The 22067-nt window shown below is 33.5% G+C and overlaps 3 protein-coding genes across 4 annotated transcripts; 1 reads left to right on the top strand and 2 right to left on the bottom strand.

Moving 5' to 3' along the window:
* The first annotated feature begins 431 nt into the window (after nucleotides 1-431).
* On the top strand, nucleotides 432-6850 carry LOC113509700 (probable methylthioribulose-1-phosphate dehydratase). Its single transcript, XM_026893098.3, has 6 exons — nucleotides 432-674; nucleotides 760-854; nucleotides 1773-1886; nucleotides 2934-3084; nucleotides 3807-4009; nucleotides 6058-6850. Exons 1-6 carry the CDS (start codon nucleotides 657-659, stop codon nucleotides 6155-6157), a joined length of 681 nt encoding a protein of 226 aa, XP_026748899.2. The 5' UTR covers nucleotides 432-656; the 3' UTR covers nucleotides 6158-6850.
* Nucleotides 6851-6866: 16 nt separating this feature from the next.
* Nucleotides 6867-9357, bottom strand: LOC116413188 (uncharacterized). Its single transcript, XM_052899374.1, has 3 exons — nucleotides 9224-9357; nucleotides 8770-9021; nucleotides 6867-7318 (listed from the first exon to the last, which is right to left on the bottom strand). The coding sequence occupies exons 1-3, from the start codon at nucleotides 9315-9317 to the stop codon at nucleotides 6879-6881; spliced, it is 786 nt and encodes a 261-aa protein (XP_052755334.1). The 5' UTR covers nucleotides 9318-9357; the 3' UTR covers nucleotides 6867-6878.
* On the bottom strand, nucleotides 9224-21830 carry LOC113509903 (metacaspase-2-like). 2 transcript variants are annotated; one of them, XM_052899373.1, is made up of 8 exons: nucleotides 21748-21830; nucleotides 19951-21403; nucleotides 18570-19608; nucleotides 18232-18339; nucleotides 17445-17540; nucleotides 16842-16964; nucleotides 15893-16022; nucleotides 9224-9465 (listed from the first exon to the last, which is right to left on the bottom strand). In XM_052899373.1, the coding sequence occupies exons 2-8, from the start codon at nucleotides 21255-21257 to the stop codon at nucleotides 9413-9415; spliced, it is 2856 nt and encodes a 951-aa protein (XP_052755333.1). In that variant the 5' UTR covers nucleotides 21258-21403; nucleotides 21748-21830; the 3' UTR covers nucleotides 9224-9412. The 2 variants fall into 2 exon arrangements, with proteins under 2 accessions (XP_052755333.1, XP_052755332.1); XM_052899372.1 differs by lacking the exon at nucleotides 21748-21830 and adding an exon at nucleotides 21624-21734 and having other exon boundaries at nucleotides 18570-21403.
* Nucleotides 21831-22067: the final 237 nt, after the last annotated feature.

The raw sequence follows: 22067 nt of genomic DNA, 5'->3' as shown, positions 1-22067 counted from the left end.
AACCTTGATTGATTGACAACGCCAACGGAAAAGGAGGGGATGGTGGCCTATTCTATGCCTAAACCACAAGGATCATACATAAAACTTGTTAAATGATCTATCCATAGTTTCAACCTCGAAATACTCATATTGTCTATTATCCTACTGATAGTATAAACAGGTAGACGCATTTTCAAGATGATTATCGATACTGCGATTAATATTTTATTACTATTAAAGTAACCCATAACATTAATACATAATAATAGTCAAATAGAGGTAAATATTTCTAAAAGTTAACAACACTGGTTGACTGACGTACCTAAATTATCAAAGGCAGCATGGTCTCCGACCTTAGCCTGTTCCACAACGGAACAAACGTACTTAAAAAAAAATTATCAATTCATGAATGACGTCCGTGACTGACAACATTGATAATATTTACAAAATAAATTCCATTGAGTCTTATAGGTATAGTTCATTCAAATTTACTTAGTCTTATACCGATTTTATTATTAACCGTCTTCTTAAATTTACTGAATATTATCTGTAACTATCACATAGTGGTAGTTACGTCAATAATTTCATCTCTTATTCGTTTATGGTTGATAAAACATTTATAATTTACTTACTGATAACGAAATTTGCGTTTCATCTTTTGCTAAATTCATAAAACTATGACGGAATTCGGTGCAGTAAGTTTCTTCTATATATTAATCTACAACTAATTCCTGTTTTTTTTTTTTTTTATAAATTTTATTGTACTTATTTTCTTTGCAGGAACATCCAAGGAATTTGATTCCAGAACTATGCAAACAGTTTTATCATTTGGGATGGGTTACTGGAACCGGTGGCGGTATTTCAATTAAGGAAGGGTAAGTATGCATTAATTGCGTATAAATAACTAATAAAAAATAGATATTTACTAATCTCCTTAATGTTATATTACTTAATTTTTAATCTTATGAATATAAAAAATTTAACCGCATCAATTGATGTGTGTAGTTTTATATAATAATTTTTAGGATTTGTATTTGTTTCGGCATCATACAAAATTTTGTTGTTTTATATACAAACCCTTTTATATAGATACTTTTTTCATTTGGCTTCTTAAGGTTGACTAAAAGAAATCCCTTTAAAATACAAGTCTGCCTGTGTACATTTTTGTTATAACCGAATATCTATAAATAAATGTACAAAAGCATATAAATTAATAAATAAAATTACTAAATTGAATATAGTTTAATCTTCATATGTCAGGGGTAGGAATTGTTAGTAATATAGACTTCCAGTCCCGTTGCTAGCAATATACCCTGTCAGGTTGATCTCTGAGTGTTTCTGCTTGGAAACCATTGCCATGGACATAACAGTGTATACTGTTTTTGTCCATGATAACCCCCATACTTTGCCATTCCTGAGAACTCAGGTGTTATTCCTCTGTACCCTGTAAATTCATGCCATATCCCGTCCTTCAAACAGAAACACAGCCATACAAACACAACTGCTTCACGGTAGAAACACAAAGACTTTTGTACAAAGTCTCCCTCTGGTAAATTGTTATTTTATATAAGCAACACAAAAACCTTTTTAATTGTTTGTGTTTATCATGTACTGTTATTTTATTCCAAAATATAATAGCTACATGCATATTATATTATATCTTAATTATATTATAATGTGTTAAGATATATTCTTTCATCTTTTAATATCTAAATCAAAAAAACATCAAAGCTATGCACCAATCACTAAATAATAAAATAAAATAATCATAATTTCATTGTTTTATGTTTCAGTGACAAAATCTACATAGCGCCATCTGGAGTACAAAAGGAGTGTATGAAATATGATGACTTGTTTGTTCAGACTATCGACGATGTTGATTTGGAGCTGCCACCAGCTGAGAAAAAGTATGATATTTATATGAATATCTTTCTAAAATCATCATCATTGTGTCAGCCTTTAACTTTCTACTGCTGAACATAAGTCTCTCCCATGGGATGGGTTTTGCGTGTAGCAACTGCAGGAGATGTTTTAAGAGGGATGCTGCTGCCCATCCCCTCTCTTAGTCAACTCTTACGGCACCCAGGCGAAAGCAAGAGGTAGTCTATTTTTTGCTGGGACCACACAGTGAAATTAAAAAATACTATAGTTTATTCTAATCATAATAATGTGTCATTTATTATAGTACTAAATTGATAATTTGTAAATTATTTAAAAACAGTAAATATCATACTTCTTACGAATTCTTTATGGTAGATAACAACAACATTCCAAACTGAGTGGTAGAATTAGAAATAAATGATTATTAATTTAAAACAGTTTGCCAACTGTTTTAACCTTACTATGCATACACTTGTTGCTAATGTTCTTAACACATTGACTGCCTTGTCAGTCACGGTTGACTGACACTGGAATACTCCAATGGGGCTACGCGACGCGTAATTTTTTTTCATTGGCGCTTTGTCAGTCACATGTGACATAAAAATCCTCATAATTTCCCACAAAAATGCATCAAAGTAAACTAAATAATCATATCTCTTCATAATTTATTAAATATAAGTTAAAAACAAAGAATTTACCAGAGGGAGACTTTGTACAAAAGTCGATTGCTTGGGTACCTCTGTCTCATTCATGTTTCAACCGTAAAGCATGTTTGCATGGTTGTGCTTCGGTTTGAAGGGTGGGATATGGCGTGAATTTACTGGGTACAGAGGAATAACACCTGAGTCCTCAGGAATGGCAACGCATGGGGGGTACAGTATACTCTGTGTCCATGGTACTGCTCATGTCTATAAGCGACAGTTACCACTTTCCATCAGGTGGGCCATCATCTTGTTTGCCATTCTAAGTTGTATAAAAAAAATTATGAAAAAACTTGTTGGCGGAGAATGTGTTAATTTCAACCTGTATATTGCTAGAATATTTATCAATAACCAAATCTTTTCAATTTTCAGACTGAAAAAGAGTCAATGCACACCACTGTTTATGCTGGCGTACCGAGAGCGCGGCGCCGGCGCAGTCATACACACACACTCACCCCATGCAGTCCGTTGCACGCTACTGTACGACAAAGAGTTCACCATCACACATCAGGAGATGATTAAAGTAATTCTAAAGTTCATAGTTTTATCTGTTTATACTATATTCTATATTATAGATGTTAACTATTCAATACTAAACATAGGCCTGTCCCTGTTGGTGGTTTTGATACTAGTTACCATGCTTGGCAAGCATGCCCACCTCAATTAGGCTTTAGTGATGTTTTAAGAGAAAAGTGTAACCCATCCCTCGACCATTCCCTAAGTAATGATAAGTTTCCTTAGTCACCTCTTACAACACCTATGGGAAAGGGAGGAGTGACCCATTTTACCAGTATAGAATGGATCACATGGCTATTGAAGTTCATAGATGTTAATAAACTATCGTTTCCTGTTTGCGCAGATGGGGTTACCATTTCATTATCATCTATTAAAAAAAAAAAGACAAATTTATTGTATAAATTATTCAATTTTCAAATCAAACTTGTATTTAATTAATGCTCTTTTGATACTCATTGCTTTATCAGAGAGTAAATAAAAGAATCTAAAATACAAGTTTAGTACTAACACAGTGTAGGATAACCCCCTACTAGATGGAATGACGACCTCAAATGCATTGCAGTCAGTCAATGGATGCGGGCGGCTCAGGTCCGTTCCTTATGGCTGTCTAATGAGGAAGTCCTATGGCAAGTACTCTCTATCTATCTTCACACCAAAACCTCTATAAAGTAGGCAATATTATGTATATAATGTACAAAAACAACTAGAAAATATATTAAAACTTTTCAGGGTATCAAAGACGCGAAGTTGGGTCGTTATCTACGGTACGATGAGAAACTCGTGGTTCCTATAATAGAAAATACTCCGTTTGAGAAGGACCTCGCTGGTAGCTTGGCTGAGGCACTGCACAAGTATCCTGGAACGAGTGCTGTCCTGGTCAGAAGACACGGAGTTTATGTATGGGGAGACACATGGCAGCAAGCTAAGACTATGTAAGTGTATTGTTATTATTTATTGTACTATATTTACACTCTGTCAAGTACAGTAAAAAGCGAATGATGGCAACACTGGATGTACCCCAGGATTGGGCCTCTACATAACTTTAAAAAACAAAAGTTTTGCTGTAATGTGTCAAAGCACGAATTTAAAAAAAATCAAGTGGATCAATGCAATGGTTCTTTCAATATTTTTGTAACATTTCGCAAATAAAATTGAAAATTCAAGCTTTTTTATATCAAATTGACCTTCTAACAATCTGTTGAAGACTTCAGGACGTACCACTCTCTTATTCATAATAATTAAAAACGATCCATTAGTGTTTTGTCACTTTCATTCATTTGAAAAATCAGTGCAAAAAAAAAAGACAAAAAATAGACAAATAGCTAAAATATGTTAATTAGATGTATAACATTCTTATTAATAAGAAGGTTAGTTAAAGATTATCAGCCTGAAAATTGCTTTTATGCACTTACAGTGAATGCAGGTTGCATCTATAAGCAAAATTCTTTATATTTTATTTATTCTACTTAGCTTGGTAAAAGAAACTAAAAATATTTTCTAGAAAGTACTTACTTACCTTATTTACCTTATTTTTATACTCCTTTTTTTTCCTGTAACTTGCTTTTCCCAATAAGAAACTTTTTTGATGAATTGTTTATATATTATATTTCCGGTTCAAATGGTCACATACTGTGTTTAATTAACTAGATTTTCCCTAGAGACTATAGTCTAAACCCCCCACTATAGTGGGGGGTTCTTCAAAACGAGTGTGTTCTAAGGTTTTGTTCAGGGTCGGAAACGCGCATATGACCGCCCAGTGTTGCAGGCGTCCATTGGTTACAGTGACCGTTTACCATCAGACGGGCCGTATGATTCTTTACCACTTTCGTGCTATCAAAATAAATATCTATCTATATAAGCACTGTACCATTATTTTTATCAAAAATTATGAGTGTTGCAAATAAAGCATATTATCTATTAAGCGGTAACGAAATTACCGCATACATAACACAAAACAAAACGCCGGACGTGGTGGTCTAGATCTCATGCATGATCGTTAAATTGCACCATCTGAGTATGGCACTTTATAATTATCGTTTCGCCATATATTCTTAAGTGGTCTAATTTCGAACAAAAAAGAGATTACACCGTACCAGTAATATAACAGTGGATTTATTTCCTTTAGTCAAATCAATTATCATGAAATTTGGCAAATGATTTCTGGCAAAGAGAAGTGCATGGATTATTTTGTCGTAGACCAAGTTTTGGGCGCAACTAGCTTGTAATATTCCTCGGTGTTGTTTAAAACATGTTAGCTAACTAATTAACGAGGTCTTCTAAACCATCTTGGAAGAATTAGGTGGGGACCTGAGATCCCCTTTGCCCCAACATCAGAGCTGAAACGTACTTGTAGGTGTGGTCTTCTTAGTGATCTAAAACGTTAACGACTTTATCACTAGAGGGTGCCACCAAATGCACGAGTGCATGTAGATATAATACTACTAGCTTTTGCCCACGACTTCGTCTGCGTGACCGGAATATGTTTACTGAGCGGAATACACACTGAATATATTTACGTTTCCAATTCATACTTGTATAAAACGTGTATACTAGAGGGAGACTTTGTACAAAAGTCGTTTGCTTGGGCACCTCTGTCCCATTCTTGTTTCTACCGTGAAGCAGTTGTGTTCGCATGGCTGTGTTGCGAAATAAATGGCATAAATGGATATGGCAGTGAATTTACAGGGTACAAAGAAATAACACCTGAGTCTTCAGGAATGGTAACGCATGGGGGGGGGGGGGGTATCTCGTGGGCTAAACAGTATACTCTGTTATGTGCATGGTATTGCTCACGTCTATAGGCGACGCTTACCACTTTCCATCAGGTGGACCGTCAGCTTGTTTGCCATTCTAAATTGCATAAATAAAAACAAATTTCATAGTGATTGATTAAGCTGTTAAGGCTCTATAAGGCAACAAACAAACAAACAAAAAACATACCCACTTTCACATTTATAATATTACAATTTATCAATTACAGGACCGAATGCTATGATTACCTATTTGAAATGGCGGTAGAGATGAAGAGGCTCGGATTAGATCCTTCTTTTAATCCAGAAATCGAAAATGGAAAACAATAACCCAAGTGTTTATAAAAAAAAAAAGATTTGGACATAGACTATTGACCTGATTAATGACCACTTGTGAAATGTAATTATCTCAGATAAATGAATTCTCAAGAGTTTGTACAGTAATTTTATTTGAGTGTTAACAACGTTTTGAATTTTATATAAAAGTACAAACTGACTCGGTAAACGTTGTTTTTAGAATACATTATTTCTAGAACTAAACATGAAAATATATATATATATATATATATATATATATATATATATATATATATATATATATACCTACAATATGCACACAAAAAATAAAAATCGGTAAAGCCGTTATGCACACAAGTTTGATAACAAAACACCCTGACACAAGAATTTTATATATTAGATTTGGAATTTTGAGTTTCTGAAATGAGAAGCGCAGCTAAACGTAAACACAAGTTCTGCAATAATGTAAATCTTTCTACGTCTTACACCAGTAATATGTTTTTGAAATTATTGACTATATGAAGCGTTTTGCTATTTTTTCTTATATATAAACTGCGATACTGTATATAATTTATATTATTCCTGTGCCAATTATGTTATTAACACTAAAAAATTGTAATGTTTCAAAATAACTATGTCAAATAACTCCAGAGTTAACTTTGTTATCTTTATATTTAATAAGAATTGTTATGTATATATATATTTTTCTAAATAAAACAAATTTAAACAGAGAGAACGCAGTTTTATTTTACAATCATACATTCCCTTCTCTCATCAACTCTGCTACGAGGCTTTGAGATAGGACGCCTCTCTCCTTGCCAAATTCCGAATCCAACTCGCGTTTAACTCTTCTTCGACTAATACCTTGCACGCTTGACGCACATTTATTTAAAATCAAATCTTTTATCTCTTCCAATTCAGCTTTCGATAGAAGATTACTATTAGAATTTAGCGGAGCGACTTCTTTCTTCGCCATCTCGTACAGAGACATCAAATCCAACGTGTTCTTGTTCTTTTTTGCTACAGCATGATTGTGTTTCAAAATTTTTTTCAGATCGTCCAAGTAAGATCTGTTCTCGGATATCTTACCATCAATCATTTCTATCTCTTTTTCTTTCGACTTTTTTAAATCCTCGTCTCCTATTTCAAATGTTTGTTTTATTTTTGAAGGTACCACGGAGGGGGTTACGCTTTCTGTAATAATAATTTTAAGGCAATTTCATAGTTGAGGGATAAGCAGCAATGCCCATCTTAAGACATCAACATAGCCTAACTGCGATTGCCAATCCGCCTGTCAAGCGTGGCAACTATTGACAAACCTCCAAGAAGGAGACTTATGCTTAGCAGTGAACAGTTAAAGGCTGGTATGATGATTATGATAGGTACATATACAAGGTGGAAAAGAAATTATTAACGACCTGTTCAACCGACTTAAAAAAGTGACAACTGTTCAATTCGGTTATATTTTTTTTTTTTGCATTTTAAATAAAATAGGTATTAAAATATAAGATCACTTAAGTTACATTTAATAATTTTAACTACTATTGGACTAATAAGTAACAAATCCTTTTTTGTTTTAATGGGTATAAATGGAATGGTAACCCCGCCCGCGCGTATACACCGACGAGGCATCAGTGGAAGATGATATGTGAGAATGAATGCAAGTCAGTTGGCCCACCTTGATAAATTTTGACAAGAATTAAACAGGGCCTGTGAGGCCCATATTGATAGCAATGGATGGAGTAACATATTGATGCTGTTGTGACTGATAAAAAGAAGTAGATACTGATAAGAATGTTTTCGTTCAATTTTAATGAATTATAACAGGGGTCATAATTTTTAAATCACCTTTGTTCTCATTATCGAGTTTGTAAAGAGTTAAATTCGACTAAATAGATAAATTAACTCACCATATACTCTCTACATTACATGATGTGGATGGGGGGAAAGGAATTGTTAGTAATGGGGTCTAACTGATCTATTGATGGGGGGGAAAGGAATTGTTAGTAATGTAGACTGAGAATCCCATTGTTAGCAATATGCCTAACAAGGTCAACCTCCTCGCGGTTCCCCCTGGAAACTATCATGGGTAATTCCTGATGAATTCATCATGATGGGCTAACTGGCCTGTTTTCATTCTCATCTATCACCTTCACTGGTGCTCCGCCAGCGTATCCCGTTAGCGCAAGCGGGGTTACCATACCATTTTCACATATAAAAAAAAACTGATCTATTGCTAGCAACACACCCTAACTATAGTTATGAATGATGCGTTTATAATTTTTATTTTTATTTTGTCGTAAACACGTAAACACTCATTTATTAAATAATACATCAAGATACATTTTTTGCGGAAGTACGTGAAATAATGATTAAAAAACGAGTCGGCTAATTTGACAATTAGCTGACAAAAACTTGACCCGTTTTTGAGGTTCGATGCTCATGTTCTAACTATATAATCTAAGATCTGTAATACAAAAAAAAATATATGGTATATATAACGACAGTAGTAACTACCAAATCCTACAGAAAAGTAATGCAAAGTGACTGAAGTTGTTTAAATGATCATTTATTGGTTCCACGACCCTATTTTCTTTAAATCTTTGGAATCTTTCTTTAAATTTATTTACTAAAACAAAAATTACCTTTAAAAGTTTTGCCTTTTTCTTCTTCTTTGCAGGCGGGTTTTATAGAGAAAAACGCTCTCATAGTCTGTTGCGGCTTCGACATATTGTCCCCTACGTAAACGTCGTATTCCACACATACTACTTTCTCATCAAGTTTCCTCAATTCAACGTTATTTTTCTTTAACTTTGAAAACTTTTCCGCAATTATCTTTACTCGTGGAGTTTCAGAAATGTGAATGCCTCGTAATGATTGACGTGACTCTACTTTTTCTGAAATTTTAAATGTCATATTTTTCTATGCATCTTAAAATGGTAAACAAACTAACGGCCTACCTAATGGAAAGTAATATCTGTGGCCTATACTATATAGGACTGGCAGTCCGACTGGCGGACCGGCATACAATCCCTTCCCTCCGGATGAGATAGGTTACCCATGCTGACGACTGATTATTTAAAAACTTGTATACAATACCTATATTATATCCGATATATTTGTCTTTTTCATCAGAATTATCTATATTCTGCCACTGCGAGCCATCTACCGTCTCAACATGAGCAGGAACCATTACATTTTTCCTCTTGAGTCTCACACTGGGAACTGTTCTCAACCTTAGCGCTGCTACTCCATAAGATTTTTCTCAATTGCCTCCACTGCTCGACGCTATATTTTTTGTCTGGATTTAAACCATACTGCTCCAATAGAAGATGCTGGTACTGGAGAATTGTTTTTTTTTTTAAATCATCATCTTATTATGGTATAAAGTAGTTATTATGTGTTTACTTAGCTACCTTATTTTAATTGCTAGAAACATTTATACTGTCAAAAGTTATTAGTTGTAAACCTGTTACCGTCTCGGCCACGTGTGAACAAAAAACAGTAAACCAAACGCTACTAAATGGAATAACATTCTCAAAGGTATTGCAGAAGGTTAGGGAATGCAGGAAACGTGGGATATTATAATATGTTGTCTACGAGAAAGCCTACTTTTTGTAGCAGATAGTTAACGGCCAAAATGTAGTCAATTAGCCGCCTACAAAAACTTACCTATTCGAAGAGGGGTGTCAAATCAACAAAAAGAGGCGTTCTATCAACCTAGAATATTACTTTATGTATGCTTGCTTATATTATTGTAATAAACTTAATGTGAGATTTAAAATAACATGTTATACTAATCAAAATATCAAATCTATAAGTCTAACCTTATCATTATTTTGATCAGTTTCAGTCAATTGGCCAAAATCTTTGTAATCAGGATTGAAGTAGCAACACCTGTTTGTCGTAGGCTTCTCAATTTTACAGAGGTTCCGTCTTGTTTTAGGAGGTAACAACTCTTTTAACTTAGTACCATCTTTAGACGTATAAGGCTTCACTTTTCCATCACTGTCGTTGCGTTTCGGAAGAACCCTACCGAGCCTGCGTTGATTTCTGCTCATTTTCAAAACAAATCATATTTTCACAAGAATTTTTGCTTACATTCCAAAAACCCTTAAACCCAATCCTTTGCGTGACGATGTGTGTTTAATATTAAGACATTTTTAATACTGACATAGACTTGACAGTGGTAATTTTTTTTTATTCATCCTTCTGCAAGATCATCCTATCCAAACAGATCGAATTCTTGTTAGAAATAGGTTTATTTCCATACAGCTGTAAACTACTGGCCGGTTGTAATTTAAAAACATATGATTTTTAAACTAAATTGACACATCCTTAAAAACAATCGTTGCTTTCTATATTTGCTTTTGTATTAAATTTTATCGTACTTTTTATATTATGTTTGCCCTATTGCCGTCTACTACGGAACTATTAGCTGATAAGCTAAATACCAACAGGATATGGGCCAAAAAGGTAAAATAAGATTGAAAGTAATAATGGTGGTTCGATTGCAAACTCAATCATGAATAACAAATCGTTATCATCAAACGATAACGAGAGTGGTAGTCTGCCGTCTATCAAAAAACTCGATGGGAACAGCAATTACAACGGTTGGAAATTTGCTATGGAGCTATACCTTCCCCATGACGATTTATGGATATACACGCAGATATCAACAGAGAATGATGACATAATAGTAGTGAAAAGAGATCAGAAAGCTCGCGCTAGGGTTGTCTAATGATAAGATCACATTGTTTAGTATATGTTAGAGAATGCGAAATAACTAGAAGCGCTAAAAACTGCTTTTGAGGATAAATAATCGACGTCGCGTTTTATTAAAATTAGTAAGTTCGAAGTTAGAGTAATTTACGTCAGTGAGAGACTACGTAGCGAATATTATGACGATATCACAGCAACTACGCGACATTGGAAAGCAGATTGATGATGAGCTCCTTGCTGCTCTTATGCCTCAGTGTCTTTCTGAAAATTTTCAACCAATGAGATTAACGCTCGAAAATACTCATACAGTATTAACAACAGATTTGGTTAGGATGAAGTTTTTCCAAATAGTAGTCAGGGAGCTCGATTAATGCCCCAAATAACTCTGCACTATTAATTAGCAAAAAGTGTAAAGAGAAGGTTCACAAGAAAGAATCTAAGCTCAAATGTTTTATCTGCAGTGGGCCTCATTAAGCTTTTGAATATCCGAAAAACCCAAAACAAAAGAAGGATGCTATGCAGACTTTTGTTCTTGCTGTCAGTGCAAGTTCTTAGGATGAAGAATGGATCTTTCTCTAGAGTATCTACACATATGACAAATAAAAAAGATTGGTTTAAAAATTTTAATGTTTCGGTAAGTGTGAGAGGGTGGAAGTTAACTGTACAAATGATGATAAGATGTACAGCGAAGGAAAAGGTACTGTATTGAGTCAAATATGTGTAAACGTGAGCGATATCTCGTTTGTACCTAAATTGAGTACTAACATACTAAATGTCAGTAACATAGTGAGTAAAGGTAATAGTTGTATTTTCGAATAAAGAATGTGAGATTTTCCTGGCTGACGAATGCAAGATGAAAGGTAGAGCAGTCGCTAAAGACATTAGAGAGAGGTGTCTATAAACTTAAACCTTCTTTACAGAACACAGCATTAAACACAGCTACATTTAATTAGATGGAGATGTGGCATAGGAAAATGAGTCATCTTAGAGTAAGAAATCTCAAACTGCTTAAAGATAAAATGGTCAGACGAGTAAGTTTTCCTAAATCTTCAAAACATCAATGTGTATAATACAGGAAATATTATAGGAAAACAAACAAAAATACCATTAAAAAAACTAAAGGCTACTAGAGCTACAGAGATACTAGGGTTGGTACACTCTGTTTGTGGACCAATGAGTGAGAGCTTTTATTATTCACTGCGCAGCATCAACCAGGCTCACAGATGCGCTTTCATCAAGGAAAGAGAAGATAGTGACGGCACATTTTGTTCCCGATACAACAACTGGCACAACTTTCAGTAGTGCATGCAAACTTCGACTGTCGCTACTACTACTTACTACGACTTATCAGTCGTGATATCAGAGTGATATCTCATTCTATTATCGGTCTCGTCGTGTGGGACAGCATGAAGCAAGGTGTAATGAGCATGGGGACAGTCAGGAATAGAACATTTAATTTTTCTCTAACAGGTTTCTTCTTTCAGTTTGTGTCGTACATATAGACAAGAGAAACAATTTTTTGTCAGTTATTAACTTCCAAAGATCGTCTATCGTCATCTGTTTGAAATCACCGCAGTCATTCATTTGATAATTATCATTGCAAAGTACACATGTAGGTAGTGATGATGAAACTGTAGCCACCATCTACCTCAATGGTCTTTGGTCAGGCTTGGTTGGTGGCTTCACAATAAGATTATTTACAGTCTTTTCAGACAGCGAAAGCAATATAAGTGGCGGCGCTGACTACGGTCATAAGCCACTTAGTTACATGATATAAGGTTACTATATTTACATTTTTATTTGACATATATATTGTTATTTCAATAATGACGGGAGTTTTGTTATTATTTCCCGAATCAAAGTAGGAATAGTCAGATGTCCAACCTCTTCTATCATTTTCATTGTAGCTACAACATTCTGAATTGCAGTCGCATATACTACAAGTATTAAATGATTGACATCGTCATGAAGGACGTCACGCATAAACCTTATTTTGTCCAATATGACTTCTATGATTAGTTCAAGTCCACTATATCGCAATTTCCATATGTCTATTATTAATTTCAGATTTGTAGCACTCACCAATAGCGCAGATACGGTATCACGCGCACAGCCCTTCAGGCAGCGCGCTAGTCATGCGATGTTTTCGTTGTCGCTGTAACTACACAGCCGTGTTGTCGATATGTATTGACTATACAACAACGGCTACTCTACAGACTCACTACTGTACATTAGCAGTTCTTTTGCGCTTGTTTGTCTGGCTAGGAATTTTGACATGTTCGTGTTGTAGTTCTCTAATCTGCATGTAGGAACATGTTACAGTACAGGCATCATTTCGGGCCGTGTCTGTGTATCAGTATTGATAGCTGTCGAGATAGTGTAAGGCATGCTAATATTATTTTGACACGCCAGACCTGATGTTATAGGTAGACGTAGATGTGAGAGTTGCAGCTGAATACCTATCTTGTTAGGAGTAGATGTACGTGGAAAGATAGACCAGCATAAAAGTAGTAGCACTTGTATTGAATACAATAGATTTAGTTCTTAGTCCAAGTAACTTGACAGTTTATTTATAATAAACACAACACACACTAAATACACGAAACACTATAACGCACTCTCGTCTTCATCTTCGAGTGCTTGTGCTGATAAAGCAAGTTTCTCTTTAATGAGTCTGGTTTGTACTAATGGGCGCTCTTCCGCGGCTTGCAATTGTAGTTGTAGGAGTCGTTTTCTTACTACAGTCAATGTGGACGTTCTAGAGTACGAACGGATGACACGGTGACAGCCTTCAGCTGTCGGTGAAGGCGTACCACCAGGCCATTCGCTTGCGGATGCAAGCCATAAATAGATCGGACTCAAACTGGCGACCCTGGTCTGTAGTAATGGTTTTGGTTACACCTAATCGTGCGATCCTAGCAACTACAAAAGTTTCGGCAACAGTTTCGGCGGTCATTGATATCATCGGCCACAATTCCGGTCATCATGAAAATGTATCTATAGCTGTTAAGCAATAGATAGTTATTTTGAGATAGAAGTGAACCGATAATATCGATGTGGACATGGCGGAAACGGCCAGACGGACTGCCGAAATTACCTGTGACAGTGGTGACTGACCTTACTGCGCTGACAAGGAATGCAATTCCTAACCCATGCCTGACAGTCTTTTTTTATACCCGGCCGGACCCAATGATTAGTTACCAATTAAGAGAAACAGGTTGATAATTAAAATGCTGGATATAATGAAAATGGTTAGTCTTTTTTCCAGTCTTCGTCTTAGTCATTTTTTTCGTCAAAGGCCGTCAGTTCTATCTGTAGAACGTTTTGGCAACTAGCGAGAAAACCAGTCAGAGGCCGCAACACTTCTCTTCAGACTTTTTGAATAATAACCACTCGTGTACATTTCCACTGTAGGTGGCAAGGTCCTCTAATGAAAGTCAAGTATTTAGTTTTAGCACTGAAAAGCACTGGCTAGCAGCAAAGAGAGCATTGTGTTATTTAAAAGGAACAAAGAGCTATGGCATACAATATAACAAAGGAATGATATTGCTAATTCTTCAAGGGTATTCTGATGCTAATCACGCTGGAGATGAAGATCGCAAGTCGTACTCTGGGTTTGTCCACATGTGCCAAAGAGGAGCTATTTATTGGGTTACAAAGAAGCAATGCACAATCGCACTATCAATAGCCGAAGCATAATATGTCATTGTCAGAAGTTTCAAAAGAGGGGCAATATCTCTGCGCAGATTTCTCGCCGAAATTTTTGGTACCAGAGTGGAACCAGTCACTATTTTCAGGGATAGTCAATCGGCCATTACTATCGCAGAGAACCCCGTTCATCATCAATGTACAAAGCGTATATAGACGTTAGATACCTCTTTGTTAGAGAAGCTGTAAAACTTGGTGAGGTGACTTTAAAGTATATAAACACCTCCCTTATGCTAGCGGATGCACTAACTAAATGTCTATTAAAAGGAAAGTTATTGATATTGGTAGATTTGAGGTTGTGCTTGTATGCATGGTATGTACGTATGTCTGTATGAGTGTTTATTGTATGAAATTAAGGTATAATAATAATAGTTTTAGAAATATATTTATTTTTATACAGCTGTAAACTACTGGCCGATTGTAATTTAAAAAGAGATGGGTCTTTAAATTAATACATCCTTAGAAACAATTGTTGCTTTCTGTATTTGCTCTTCTAATAAATTTGTACGTACTTTTTATATTGTGTTTATTCTATTCCCTTCCACTATAAAAATATTTGCTGATATCTCAAGCTGAATACCAACAAAAAGCTTTATCTACCAATACAAGTCGTTTATAATCATCTTCACCACAACCCGTTAGCAATTCATTCCTGTATATGAAATTTTTTTTATAAGAGCTAAAGAGCTAATCTACTAGTTTTACGTCCGCTACTTTGCATACGTGGATTTCAAAACTAGGGATGGACTTCAAAAAAGGTTATTTTTTATACTACAAAGATGGTAAGCATATAATACGTTTAATGGTATACAGTTAACGTAATTTATAAACACCTGCAACACCATAGATGTCATGCCTGAGTTGTCGACTCTATACTTTTTCTTTGTCTATCGACTAACATATAAAATTTAATTTTTTTTTATGCAACTTAGAATGGCAAACAGGCTGACGGCCCACCTGATGGAAAGTGGTAACCGTCGCCTATAAACATGAGCAGATGGACACAACAGAGTATACTGTTTCGCCCATGATACCCCCATGCGTTGCCAATCCTGAGGACTTGGGTGTTATTCCTATGTACGCTACAAATTCACTGGCATATCCCACTCTTCAAACCGAAACACAGCCATGCAAACACAGCTGCTTTACGGTTGAAACATGAATGAAATAGAGGTGCCCAGCAAACAACTTTTGTACAAAATCTCCCTCTGGTAAAAAAAAAACTATTATACAATATATTTCATCATATTTATTTATATATTCCAACATGCTGTGTGATAAAATAAATTTACTTAACGCGCGGATAGTAAACTATAGTGGAAATTGGACAGTGGTTACATTCTGATGCAGATGTAGTGATAGTTCTTATAGTGAGCAACACTTTATTGCTGTGAGGTAGACATGTCACCACTGCCATACTGTGAACTGGACTAAAGATTTTCTGAACAGCACGCCCGTCAACCAACAACTGCAAAAAAAGTATATTTTGATCCATTTAACAAAATTATTATAAGTAAATACTGACGATTGCAAAAAGTTTTATCAAAATTGACAAAGATGTCGCGTCAAATAATATAACATAAAAATAATATCCAAAGATTAGAAGTAGAGAAATAAAAGAGATTTGGTGAGAAAGGTATTACGTATTAATGAGAATGGTTATAAGTTCAGAGAAAGACCGAGAAAGAGATGGATAAATTTAAGATGGCATAGCCAGAAAGAGAGTGAAAGTTTTTCTATTCGTCTTTGTAAATATTCTATACAAAGATGAATAGAAAAAGAAAACATATTACGCCGATCTTAAATAGATATTAGAAAAGGGACAGAAAGAAAAAACTTTACAGCTCATCATAAAATAGTCTCAAGTGTACAACCTTAATTTTATACTACTCGTAAATACATATATATAATAATATAATATTGTAAGGGATACCTACACAGAAAGAATAAACGGTAGGTAAATCCTATTAATGTAATAGTTTGTAACGATGGATGGATCAATACAAAAAATATTGAAAGGATTTGAATGAAATTCAATACACGGATATGTTGTATCCTAATTTAGCACAAAACCTTTTTTACATATAGTTGCTTTATACACAGCTGGTTGTCTATATGAAAGAAGCAGTAAAATGTCTGTGGCGTGATAAGTGAGGTGGCTGCTTAAATTATAAATTGTAACGTAGTACGTTATACTAAGCCTATAAGTGGCCGAGTCAAAACCAGAAATGAACATGTCAACTTAAAATAAAGCGTCATTCAAGTGAGAAATAATATAAAAATTAACCTCGTATCCTTGTACATCCTTTATTACTTGAGGCACATTCCATTTCACTAGAACAGTGTGATCTGAAACTCTTCTGACTCGCAAGAAGCTCGCTTTTAAGGCATCGTAATTACTTCTAGATTCCTGAGTTTAATATTTATAATCATTACATTACTTTAATATTTTTTTTTGTACAACTTAAAAAGGTAAACAAGCTGACGGCCCACCCGATGGAAAGTGGTAACCGTCGCCTATAGACATGAGCAGTACCATGGACATAACAGAGTATACTGTTTCGCCCATGATACCCCCCATGGACCTATTTTGCCGAGCACATTATTTGGATTCAAAGTAACAGAGAACGAAACTAACGTCGTCAGTAAAGTATCGCTTGTTAACAGTATTTTTCGTCACCGGAGAATTAATGAGATTTTTATTTCAGAGTTTAATTACTAACAGTACCCCAAACCAATACCTAAACTAGCCTATGTCCTACTTTATGCTTCTTTATAATCTAATTCCTTACTGATAATTACTTTTTTACATTTTTTGTACTTCATTACCTTATACAATCGCGAACAATAACAAATGTACGTGTATATTTATACAACTTTATAAACTTACTTCAATAACATGATTACATTGGCGGGCAGTTGAACTTTTACCACTCTTCAATAAGAATTGTTGGTTCAATGATTTTTGTTTACATTCCCGTTTAATCTGCGGAAAAATAATTCTTAAATGTTCTTTAAATCATGAAAAAAAAATTATTACAAACTTGTGATTTAATATTTTAAATAATTGTGTATACGAATGGCACTATGAACGTAACAAAATACATTAGATTTCCCCCAATGTGTTGCCAACCTTCAAACATAATTAACAAGTAAGCTACACCTCCGTAGCCAGTACTTTCGCTGCTCACTCTTGAAATTAAAAACTATTCATAAGTAAAATTATGGACTGATAATCTTTGTGTTAAAACTAATATTAATAAAGAGTATATAGTGTAATAATTACTTATTGTAGTAGTAAAGTGGTGAGAGCTTATTTCTATTCTATTTCGATTTCTATTCAGCTGCGATAATATCGCAGCTGAATAGAAACCGAAATTCTTAATAAGAATCAATTTCGGATAAGTAATTAACTATGAATGGTCCATTGGCAAAGGATTGTAAATAATGTAATAGCAACGTTAGTTCCATTGTTATTTACCCTGTAAGATCGACCTTCATGCGATCCCCTTTGAAAACCATCAGATTTAATTCCTAGTGAGTTCATCGCGACCTATAATTCCATCCTCATCGTTTCTTCTTCCATTGACGCTTCGCCGTTGTACGTATACTTTTTATTATCATACATAAAAAGCTTGTAATCATTATAGATAGATTCCAAAAATAAAGCTACTAACTTCAGTACTGGAGCAATTAATTTCTTTTTTAACCCTAACAGTAATGTTGTGACGTTCTGTTTGTGTAGATGCTGGCATATTTTCATCCTTTACCATCGTTTTTTTGACCTGAAATATAAATATATAAATAAAATTAATTCTTAACATTTAAAGTGAAAATCATATATTACCTTAATAATATAAAAACCTTGAGAAATAACAGTATATCTTTTATGCTTGCATCAGATTTTAAATCCGTGGCATCCATACATTAAAGCATTGGGGAATTGAGTAAAATGTTTACTTCCCTTTATAAATTTATCTGAAACAACATTTATAAAGTATATTTTCATACTTACGTTATTTACAGCAAATTCAATCTCTTTCCTTGCAGTATTCTTCAAATTAATGGTTATCTCATTTGCCAGTGCCGGTAATGCTTCTTTACTTATGTCATGTAATTTTTGTTTACGTTTTGGTATTTCGCATTTAGTTTGATTGTCTATGTTTATATCGATTTTATTACTGGTTATTGAACAATCTTTAAAAAAACTATTTTGTTCTGTAGTAGTACTTGATTTAACACCCACAGCTTGAATGTAACTGTTTGAACTAGAACTTGTTGCAAAACTATTTTGTTTTGTAACTACAGATTGTGTCATAAATTTATATGTATTTTCATTATTATTACTAATAGTTTGTGTCTTGTGGTCTACGTTAACAGTCTGTGATTTAAATATTTCTTCTTTTGTTTTGAAACAATTTGGTGCGTTATATAAGTTATTGTTATCAATAAAATTAATTAACATCTGTTTATCTTCAATATCATCATTATATTCGTTTACCTCAAAACTATTCGATATCATTATAGTATTCTTAGGAATAGAATTAAAACTATCATTTGTAGCATTAGGAATTATTTTACTTTTCAAATGAATATCATTAGTGAAATCAAATGAGTTATCTTTTTTTTCATTACCAATACTTATTACACAACTTCTTTCATCATTATTAATAGTTTGTTCATATGTATCAATTTCTTTTTGTGCCATTTCCGAAGTTACTTGCTGATAGCAATCTTTTTTATTACTTTTAACTATATGATCATTTATATTATAATCATGTATTGATTTAAGTCTTTGTGATATACTTTGAAAATCCCTATTAGCTCTCTCATATTTCTCTAAAATTTTATTTAATTCTAATGAAAAGACTTTAGCTTCGCGTAATGAATTATATACCCTTTTATAATCAATAAAATTCTTCATGTCACGAGTATTAAGCCTAGTAAATCCAGTATTGTATTGGCATACATTATTATTCTCGTATTGCTTTAAATCTACAATATTATTAGTAATTGTCCCATAGTCCGATAGAGTTTGAGAGTTGTTAATTGATCTAGAAGTCATATTAATTCGATTATAGTTTATATTTTTATTCGAATTGAATTTAAATACATCATTAATACAAGTTTCAACAGTATTTTTAGGTAATTTGATTGGATGATATATAGCATTGTCGTAGCCAGAGTTACTACAGGAACTTATAAATGAAGGTAGTACAAATTTTCTTTTAAAAAAATCCTCTGGTGTACTACTAGCGTCCTCATTAAAATATGAAGACACATCTCTAGTTATATTAAATCCTCTAAAATTACTTGACATTGCGTTTTTGATATTATTTTTAGAAGGATTGTTCCAATAGCTTGGAATTCGTGTATTATTATTAACTGAAACATACCGAATATCATAATCATGAAAATCTTGTTGTACTTGTTTTCTTATAACTTTATTTGATCTGTCACAAATGCAATTATCATTGTCATCCATTCCACAAGTTTGCTGAAGACAGTTTTCGCAACGACAATTGTTATGCCTGCTCATACCAGTTGACATCTCGTGCATTAAATTCGTAGATAATGGAAAACCATGACTGCGTTCTGTATAATCACAAGGAGAGAATTGAGATTTGTTGCCTTGGTTATCTTCTCCTACCGGTGCTACTACTATGGTCCTGATTTTCTTTTTAGGCATTGTTTTACATTCCAGACATTGACACGGTTCACAGTCACAAAACTTTGATAAATTGTCAATGCATTGAATACAATCGCAAGGTTTACAATCACAACTTTGAATTACATTAGAATTTATAATGCCCTTGCATTGACTTCTTTCGCAGCGAATACATGGACAGACAATTGGGGATTGTTTTTTAATATTTTCTTTATCTGTCAAGATTTTAATGAAATTGATACAATCGTTGCATTCACAAGGAGCACATTTGCATTGTTCGTTACTGTTTTGAAAAGATTTACCGACAATACATTTACAAACTTTGCAACTACATGCCTTATAAACTTCTTTTATACGCTTAAAAATATCATATTTAGACATTTTCTTTATTACTTTTTCAGACTGATAATTAGAAACAGATTTTTTTAAATCTTTGAATGGCTTATTTATAATTTGAGCACTTAACTGTGCAGTATTTGGACTTATTTCTTTACGAGAATAAGTCGGAGTACCAGTACAAATTTGAGCAGATGGTTTATCATTAATATCATTGACATTATTAATTTTATCTTTAGATTTCGTAATTTTATATATATATTTAGACTTCTTTTTTGTTATATGAATGTCATTCTTATTATTATTATATTCATAAATGATTTCTTTTTTGAACCGTTCCTTCTTATTTATTGATACTTTTAGTTTCTCGTCACCTTTAATCATGCTAGATATAATATCTATTAACACTTTTGGTTCTCCTCCATCATTTGTCACCTTTGTGTCATCATCATCATCTTTTATTTCGATAGAAACATCAGACATGCTATTATTAATATTTACTTTTTGATTTGAATAAACAAGGGTCGTTTTAGAATTATTATATTTTCCGCAAGTACATTCATTAATATTTTGGTTCCTTTTTGTGATATTTGTGAAACAGCGTAGAGTATCGCAATTAGTACACGAACAATCGGATGCATTTAAAATCTCTGTATTAGAATTAATTTTTATTACACGTTCAAACTTTTTGATATCCATTGCCAATTTATATTTCAGATATTATTTTAATAATATGGTTGACTACCATAAGTACAATGATGTTTTTTTGATCTTGGTGAATCTTCTTTAGAAGGCGTGGGGACACGTGCTAAACTGCGACAACATAAGCTTGATGTCTTTACGACCTGCAATAAAGTATTTCGTGTTACTTAAAAGGAACTGTTAAATGGAACGTTCTTTAAAGTAATTAAATAATAACAATTTAAAGACATTCTTTGTGTTAGATATTTTACAATCTCTAAAGTTGCTACAGATTGTATTATTATAAAGTTGGATATTTAAATTAGCCCCATTTTAATTCTTTTAATTCCATGTCTTAAAGTTTAAAGGTCTGGGAACACCTACCTCGTATCCAATTACAAATATTAATCCATTAAATAAACTATATATAATAAGCAGAGAAAATATAATTTTGCACCAAACTCCTGTGGCTGGTTTTATTAATTTAGGTTTTAAATATTATATTAACCCATTATAGGAGAGGCTTATATTCAGCAGTGGATAGGTAAGGGATCATAAAATGATGTCATCATCAACATTGTTATTATCGTGATTAGTCCATTATCACTTGATTAACAATACTGCTATCATCTCTGATCCTTTTTGTGAATATTAAAAGATTTTTATACAATTGCTAATACATTTTACACTTTTACAAATATACTTTAAATTTATTTAATAAAATGATACCATTTCTTTTTCAGATTTACATTTTTAAAATAAATATTGACAAATATTGATTCATAGTGTGTTTCAAGTTGATAGATATTATTAGGCACAGTTTATTTT

Source organism: Galleria mellonella, unplaced genomic scaffold (assembly GCF_026898425.1).
Source record: "Galleria mellonella isolate WM207_F2 unplaced genomic scaffold, CSIRO_AGI_GalMel_v1 utg57, whole genome shotgun sequence".
Classification (NCBI taxonomy): Eukaryota; Metazoa; Arthropoda; class Insecta; order Lepidoptera; family Pyralidae; genus Galleria; species Galleria mellonella.
Note: the sequence above shows the minus strand (reverse complement) of the source record. Positions and strands in the feature narration are given on the sequence as shown.